Source organism: Chelmon rostratus, chromosome 17, assembly GCF_017976325.1.
Source record: "Chelmon rostratus isolate fCheRos1 chromosome 17, fCheRos1.pri, whole genome shotgun sequence".
Classification (NCBI taxonomy): Eukaryota; Metazoa; Chordata; class Actinopteri; order Chaetodontiformes; family Chaetodontidae; genus Chelmon; species Chelmon rostratus.
Window position 1 is genome coordinate 12,194,639 of NC_055674.1, and position 8,706 is coordinate 12,203,344.

General features: G+C 44.6%; 1 protein-coding gene across 2 annotated transcripts; it reads right to left on the minus strand.

Annotated features, from left to right (window-relative positions):
- Positions 1-154: 154 nt before the first annotated feature.
- On the minus strand, positions 155-5,601 carry slc5a11 (solute carrier family 5 member 11). Of its 2 annotated transcripts, none has more exons than XM_041957733.1 (14): positions 5,572-5,601; positions 5,324-5,428; positions 5,154-5,213; positions 4,957-5,061; positions 4,729-4,834; positions 4,535-4,615; positions 4,242-4,447; positions 3,483-3,618; positions 3,139-3,246; positions 2,896-3,046; positions 2,179-2,347; positions 1,677-1,892; positions 512-638; positions 155-387 (listed from the first exon to the last, which is right to left on the minus strand). In XM_041957733.1, the coding sequence occupies exons 1-14, from the start codon at positions 5,584-5,586 to the stop codon at positions 155-157; spliced, it is 1,818 nt and encodes a 605-aa protein (XP_041813667.1). In that variant the 5' UTR covers positions 5,587-5,601. The 2 variants fall into 2 exon arrangements, with proteins under 2 accessions (XP_041813667.1, XP_041813666.1); XM_041957732.1 differs by having other exon boundaries at positions 479-638.
- Between the last annotated feature and the right edge of the window lie 3,105 nt (positions 5,602-8,706).

Genomic DNA, 8,706 nt, shown 5'->3' on the forward strand with positions numbered 1-8,706 from the left:
ATATTGTCATTACAAATGAATGGAATTTGGCATATGATTCATTTACAAGTAAAGTGAGTTTGCCAGTGTGTTTTGAAGGCACAGAAACGACTGTTCACAAAGTTTTACCCACCCCATGCTCCACGTGTCCAATCAGAGTGTCAAGACCTGCCTGTCAAGCCCAGTAGCCGATGATGAAGGCAGTTACAGAGAGGCAAATGATGAGGTTGACGTTAACAATGATTCGTAGACGTGGTTTTTCTTCCAGGGAACAGACAGTCGTCTCAGGTGCAGGAGGCGTCACGAGGTTGTTGCCTCCCTCCCTCCTTCTCTCCATCCCACACAGCCAGTAGAGGGCAGACGTCAGCCTGGACTGCCTCTGGACGCTGGACACAGAGGATGAAGAGTCTGGAGAGAGAGAGAGAGAGGGTGTGCTCAGCAGTTAGACCAACAGATGGTCAAATGGAAAAGTGTCACGCCAAGCAGGAGAGAGACCCACCTTTCCTGAAATGACATGTGTTTCCATTGCTGCCCTCCTGCTCTCCCATCTCATTGGTCTGACTGGTAATCTCTAAGGTCTTAGTGCTCCGCTCCACTGAGAAGACCTGCTCTTTGGGCTCCACTGGGTCAAACCTTGTGAACCAGGTGAGGCGACTAATCTGTGAAATAAACAAAAATTGACACACTGTGCAAAGTGAACTTCCAAACAAGAAAATCTTTTTTTTTTCTCCTGTAGATGTTTCAGAAAGTTTGGCTGGCAGTCAGCAAAATTACAGCAAAAACAGGCCAACATACTTTACTGAAGGACCCAAATGACGATAAATCTGGTCACAGTTTTAAATCAGTGTACTGCAAGCTAATGCAATGTCAGGTTGTGCAAAAGGTAGCCCGAGGTGTTATTGACATCTAGTGGTGCTGTAGAGTGATGTAATAATCAGTGGTAGAGGAAGTACTGAGGTCCCTAAGTGAAAGTACTAATGTCACAATCAAAACACTGTTACAAGTAAAAGTCCTGCACTGAAAATGTTGCTTAAGTAAAATTATGTATCTATAATCATGAAAATGTCCCTGAGGCATGAAAAGTAATTCTACTGAATGCAGAAAAATGCAGGATCTGACTCTTGTAGCTGGTTGAGGTGGAGCTCATTTTAAACTATTCTGTATTAGACAGCTCCTTATTTGCTCCTTATTTTCAACCATTAATCGATTGTTTTGTTTGTAAATATTCAAAAAATAGTGAGAAGTCCTGAGTGACACCTTCATGATGCTTAGTTTGGTCCATCCAATAGTAAAAACATCAACAATTATGAAAAAAAAAAAACAAACAAAAGGAAAAGCAGCAAATCCTCACATTTGTGAAGCTGGAATCATGAAACAAACAATGTTGCCAATGAACGACGAATGAATGGATTAACCGACTAATCATTGCAGCTGTATTTGTATAAACTGTTGCACAGTTTAACATACAAGAAAACATCATCTTTTATAAACTCGTCACATGTTTATGATGCAAAAATATTATGTGTAAAGTCACTAAAGCTGTCAGATAAATGTAGAGAAGTAGAAGTAAAAAGTGGCATAAGAAGTGGGCTTAATTCTTATATTACATGAGTAAATGTACTTAGCTACATTCCACCACTGGTTATAATGAGCAGATCCTCCTTATATTATTACTCTATCTGATTGAGTGGCCTCACCTGCTCCGGTGTGGGCTCCTCCGTGGCCAGGCTGACTGCGACCACCACAACCAGGGTGATGACGGACAGCAAGATGGAGAAGTACAGGTAATGGACGTATTTCAACACCTCGGGTCTGTCGTCCTCCTCGTTGCACAGGGGCATAGGGTAAATGAAGTCCAGCAGCATGCGGATGCAGCCCACCAGCAGGCCCACGGTCAGGCCCCAGAATGCACCCTGAGGGAGAGGAGAGTCCGCAATCACACGTTTCACCATCCAATCACAGCAGGACTCAAAAAGTGACACAAAACAGGGATTTCTCACGTTTCCCCTCATATGGCTATGAGATACATTCACACCGTGATCTGGATTCTTGCAGTCACGTGTCCAGACACTGCTACTCTGCAGGATCTCGCTCCTCAGTGTCTCAGTGAGTGAATAATAGTCTTAATAAACTTTTACTTTCCTTCGATCTGACCGGTTTGATCGGTCACAGACGCAGTTTGAGGCTTCACCACTTTACCTTCTCGTTAGTCCTCTTCCAGAAGCAGCCCAAGAGGAAGATGATGGAGACCGGGGGCTGCAGGTAGGTGCTGATGGACTGGATGTAGATAAAAAGCTGCCCACCCTGACTGGCCTGGACGACAGGAATCCACAGCACGGACAGCACCACCAGCACGAGCACAAACACCCTGCATGTGAAACATCAGAGCCGTGTTTTTAACGCCACTGAGTCCTGCAAAGGCTTGCAGGGAATGGAAAACTGTGCATCTGAACAGCACCGTACATTTGGTCATAAGGGCTTGTGCAAGTGAAGGCAGGAAAAGAAAATCTGGTGAAGTCGTTACTTAGGAATATGTGGAAAGAGGGGTTATGGTTTGGGCAAGCATGACAGAAAAAATGTCATAATTTAATATGCAATTTGGTGGATGATTTCATCCAAAGTGCACTATAATGCCATATGTGGTTCCTTTTTAAATGCTGATGGCCTGAGTGGGATTGAAATGTTCTGCATGGTGTATAAGCCTTTAACCTTTAACTCAAGAGCTCTGTGGAAAAAGCAGGGTGGCCTTTGCAGAGACTCTGATTCCTTAAACTTTTCAACTTCCTGACATGTTTTAAAAAAAACGCCTGATTTGTTTGGTTGCAGGCTTAAACCAGCGCTGCAGTACACAGCATATATGCTGAGACCAGGACTATATTTTGGGCTATGCCCGCTTGTCCAGAGGTGGTCACATACCTGCCCACTATCATAAGCTCCCACTCGGATGCACGAGATCTGAAGCTCTTCCACAGATCCATGGTGAAGATGGTGCTGGCGCTGTTGAAGATGGAGGTCAGAGAGGACATGAGGGCAGCGATCATCACCGCCATCATCAAACCTCGCAGTCCTGGGAGGGAAAGCGCAGCAGGTTGGCATAAAAGAGATGTTTGCAGGCACGTTTACGCAGAGCGGAAGGCGGCACGGGAAACAGTCTCTCACCTGCAGGCAGCAGCTCCATGACCAGTCGGGCGTAGGCAGTATCTGAGCAGCCCACTGGGTTTCCACAGATCTGTTGACACAGCTCAGGGTCTGCACACGCCACATCGTCTACACAATATCATCAAAACACACACTCAAACATCTGCAGTCCCATTCAGTTTAATCCATTTAATTGCTTTTTAAATATTAAAGCTCTCAACACATCAATGTAGCCTAAATGCAACTAATTTGACCAGTACTGAAAACCCATTAGAGCACTTTTATTACAATAATTACTATGTGATGTCAAGCACATTTCCCCAGCTGTTGGCTTGATCCATGATAAGGTGAATTTCATACCGTACCTGTGTAAAGTATCCTGCTGATCATGCCGGGCAGCATGATGGCAAAGAAAGGCAGAATCTTCAGATATGCTGCCAGCAGCGAGCCGCCTTTTGCATGGGTCAGGGTCTTAGCAGCCAAGGATCGCTGCACAATCACCTGCAGAGAATCCCAGACCCTCGGTTAACCCCCAGGGACCGCTGGTTAATGAGTCATTTAGATATGCAGCAGCATGTAATAGAGGGCTATAAGATGTGGATCAGGGTGGATAAGGAAATCACTTAGCTTGCTGCTACGTGTCTGGTCTGAAGGGTAAAGGTTTTCTGTGCATGAATGAGATACGGGGGCTGAACTGTCCCCTGTTGTTTCAGGTTTCGCCGGTTGACAAACAACATCTCTGATAGTGTTTAAAAGAAATTTTTAACCTCTCTGAGGAGCAAAACGTGGCGTATTCTCAAGATAAGAATATTTAGATAAATACTCTTTTATTCCGAACTTCAGAGGAATTTGTAGGGCAGCAGAAACAAGTTGGAAAAACACTAAAATACACCCTCACCTCTCTAAATGAACGACCTTTTGACATTTTGACACTCCCTGCAGGGACCAGACTTGCCGCACATGCTTTAATTTATATTCACAGATTAAAGTGTCTTTAAATGAGGAGGCCTTTTCTATATCCTGAGCTGTAATATCTGGACATTTTTCACCACTGTTAAACCCACAGTGTTAATTCTTTATCTTTTCATTTGCTCTTATTTGATAGGACAAGTTTATCCAAGTACCTGGTCAGAACACCAGTACCACATGGAAGGGATGGACATGCCGATGAGGACGCCAGGCCACGGCAGGTCAGAGTCCACGGGGTCTCTGAATATGTGGAAGGCGTCAGCTCGGGGGATGCCGCAGGTCGAGTTTGGCACACGGACCGAAGGGATGGCGCTGCCGTATCCCTCCATTAGAGCGTTCCAGCCTCCGACCTCGGCAAAGCCTCAACAGGGGGACAGCAGGGTGAGATGAACTGCAGCATGAAGTGCTGGTGATGTGAGGGTGTCATGCACATTCAGATCTGACTTACTGAAGCCCATGAGGGTGAGAGATCCTGCCAGCATGATAGCAGTTTGAGCGGCATCTGTGTAGATGACTGCAGCCAGACCACCTGGGACACAACGCGAAACAGTCAGAGACAGGCGGGACAAGCAACAGGCAGCACTCCTGTGTCCGCTTCTAAGCAAGAGGTGTTTAAAACGGCGAAGGAAGGAGAAAGGTCACCTGCTATAGTGTAGAGTGCGGTGACTGCCAGCAGCAGCACCACAGCCAGGTAGATGTTCCACTGCAAGGCGAGCTGAATGAACACTGCACCTGCATACATGTCCACCTGGTCCAGAAACACACACACATACACACACACACAAAATGCAGCAGCTTTCAGACACATGCACGTAGATATCTGTTTGAACACAGGAAACACTGCAGAACCACTGTGGATTTGCACCATACCGATATTTTCGTGAAGATGTATATAAATAAGGACAGGACGGCTATAAATAATTGCGTTCTCCTGCCACCAAACCGCTTCTGCAGGTACTCTGGCATGGTCGTCACCTGGAGAAGAGACAGTTCAGAGATGGCTGTGAAGGACTGCACGGACAAAGCCGTGTGCATGCACTTGTTTGACGTTTGATGTGTGGACTCACCCCAGAGGCGATATAAATGGGCAGGAAGAGCCATCCCAGCAGCAGCACCATCAGCATGCCCTGTCGATGACCACATATCACATTTGGATGATTCAGACTTGGAAAAACAGCAGCTATGTTCATCATATGAAACTTGTTTTTATGTTAAGAGCACATGTGCAATTTCTTACATTCCACTCATACGCAATAGCCCCGATTCCTGCGGCAGCTCCTGACCCTGCAAGGCCGATGAAATGTCCACTGCCAATGTTACTGGCAAACAGCGAGGCACCCACCTAAATATAGATGAAAGAGTCCGAATCAGAATCATGAGTGCTTCACTTTGATCTGCAGAACAGCTCGCCTCCATCTGGCCTTTACAGTGTTAACTAATTAGAGATAGAGAGCTTTTAGTTTGATCTGATGTTGTTTGACTCACCGGCCACCAGGTCATGTTCTTCCCTGCCAGGAAGTATCCGTCCACCGTGCTGCGCTTTGTCCTCCACATGGACTGCCGGAAAAATGACACACTTCTTAAAGATATAATTACAGAAGAACTGTGGATTCACAACACCTGAGAAGAAAGTTCTTGGCATCACAAACAGGATCCCCTATTAAGGGATAAGACAGCTTCATCATGTGCAGTATCAAGCACTAAAACATGGCACCACACCTTGGTGACTGATTTATTTCTTTTAGCTGAAGCCATTGAATGGTTTTGAAAGGGGTGGAGGAAAATCAGACCCATGCAACAGGGTTCCAGATGAAAGAAACGCTGCAAGAACCGTGACTCCAGCACTTCCTGCAGCCGTGTGCTGCTGCTGTGCTGAACCTGCCGAGCGTAGATGAAGAAGAAAAAGCCACCTGTGGCATATCTGCTTCCTTTTAAAGCTAAAATGTTTGTAAAGCACTTAAAAACTGCGCCATGCACGGGTTGTGTTCATTATTCTGCCAATGAAATTCTACATTCTTCCACGTATACTGCACGTAAGTGACCATGATGTGTCTGACAGCTGTTACAGTAACACACTGAGCAGATGTTCTGGAGATGTAGAGCAGGAGCCCGAGCAGAATCTGTTCAGACCACAAAAAAAAAAAAAGCATGAGAAAAGAAGGCATTTCCTGACAAACAGGAAATTACCTCTTATCTCATGTTTCAAGGAAAGTGACGTGATGCAAAATCACAAGCTAAATATTAATACGGGCCTGATATGTGGTCATCAGGCTCAGCTGTGTTTTACAGTCAACTGCCATCAAAGTCAATGTACTGCAGCTCTCTCATGATTCAGAAGGGTCCTATTCCATCTCTATTCAAGCATGGACAGGCTGCTTTTTAAACACAGGTTCCCAGAATCTAATGAATGAACAGAGATCTTTGCAACGAGCAGGCCTTGAAAGTGGGATGTAACCTGTGACAAAGTTAGTGTGATACAGAATAATTCTGCTCTGTTCTGTTGAAGGATGTCAGCAGCATTAAGGCAAAGAGTCTGTGCGGAACATTTTGATTTTTGAAGCCATGATCTCTCAGTTCATAACAACCCAGAACAGCGTTCCACACACCACAGGTTTTAGTACTGCAGAGACAGAGACCTCTCTTCACCCTGTACTTACCCAGAGGCCGACAGCCAGAACCAGTAGGAAGTAGACTACCAGCACCACTATATCCACAGTAGCCAGGGTTGTTACGTCCCCTGGAGCGGGCGAAGTGGAAGGGGGCATGCTGGTCCCTTGGCGGGCTTCTGTAAGGTCCATTCTGTTCTGTCTGTGATAGCGAGTAAGGTGATAAAATGTTTAGATTGTCTGGTCTGGAATAGTTTCCAAAGAGAGCACAAAACTAAGCAGAGGAGACCGGGGATGATTGACAGCACCACTTTCAGCAAGAAGAGATGACCTAGGAGTCATGTGACCACTTCATTCACAGCTTTGTGAGTGAAATTTCAGTAATCATCTTTGACATATAGCTGAAAACAGTACAAAGACAATATATTTCATTTTTTAACCTCATCAGTTTCAGTGATTTTTGTAAATATCTGCTTATTCTGAATGTGATGCAGCAACACATGTCAAACAAGCTCGGACAGGAGCAACAAAAGACCGGGAAAATTGTGGAATAATTCAAAAACACCTGTTCATCAACCACAGGTAAACAGGTTGATTGGTAACAGGTGGGAGTACCCTGGAAAGGCTCAGTTGTTCACAGGTAAGGATGGAGAGTGCTCCAACCATGCCTGGTCTTGTTAATAGTACTTAAATACAAGTTTGAGGTACTTTTATATCATTTATGCACTACTTTTGACCTCACCACTACATTTCTTTGACAGATATTGTTACTTTTCATGTACAGACTTGACAAAACATATGATGAGTCAATTATATAGAACTCTTTACTATAAATTAAACTACCCAACGGTATATAATGTAGGCAGACACTTGGTGGTGAAAAGCCAGCAGTGGAAAAAGTAATCACATCCATTATGTAAGTAAAAGTACAAATCAATAACAGAGGTCTTATCGACTAAATCTACTTGAGTAGAATTTGAATTTCAAAGGTTATTTAGATCAAACCGTTTGAGAAAGTTTAGAGGGAAAATGTCTCAGCTGGTTTAAGATCTTTATCTGTGTGACAGTGTAATACCACAGCGTCAGAGTCTGCAAGAGGCCACTCTGCAGACTCATAAATTTCAGATACTTAAAGGACACACGTATTTTTTCAGATTTGTCTTAAAACAATACTCAGGCCTGTCAGTCCAGAGGGACTTTCACACTGGAGACTTTGGGAGACTCACCTGATTTGTTTAACTGATCAGATAAACTTCTGTGCATTCAATGAAGTAAAATACTGAATGGCTTTTCTGAGTACTTACACCTCTGACCAGGGGACACACGCTGTATGAGAGAGTGTTTTTTTTTAATTAATTTCCATAAATTACAATTTGTCAGTTACTGGAGGTGTGCTTACTAAGCGTGCCGTCCTGCGTGTTATGGGCCTGAGCAGTTAATAACTGTGGCCAAGTTGAATACTGTTTAATATTTAAATCTAGATTGATAAACTACGTCTATCACCATGTGAAGCTCAGAGATTCTGCCCTCTAACTCCTCTGCTGACCTGTGAAGCACTGTGGGACACGTGTGCTGGAAAGGCGCCATAAAAAACAAACTTCGCTTACTCACAGCAAACGACAAATCTACTCACATTTTCACCGCAATTCAGACTTCAGTAAAAGCTACAGCTGTTTCCATCTCCGGGCTGCGCATCGGACCGTGTTATCCGCTAAGCACACTCACCTTCCAGTCAGATGTCACGCTGTGTATCATTCCAGCTGGACTGCCTCGAGCTGTGCTGTGCGGCCAAAACAATACAGCATGTCACAAGCCACATCGGGATAATACCAGGGATCTCATGTTTGTCTTGAAGCTTCCCCCCCACTCGCCGAAAGATCAAACTCCACTGTCACCTAGTGCGCTGCAAAGCTTGAGTTAACATGTAAAGGATTTATTACTCCTAACAGAGAAGTGTTTGCACAGCACTCAGTGAAAGGATTGCTAAATGAGTTTCAAATGCATTCCAATTACA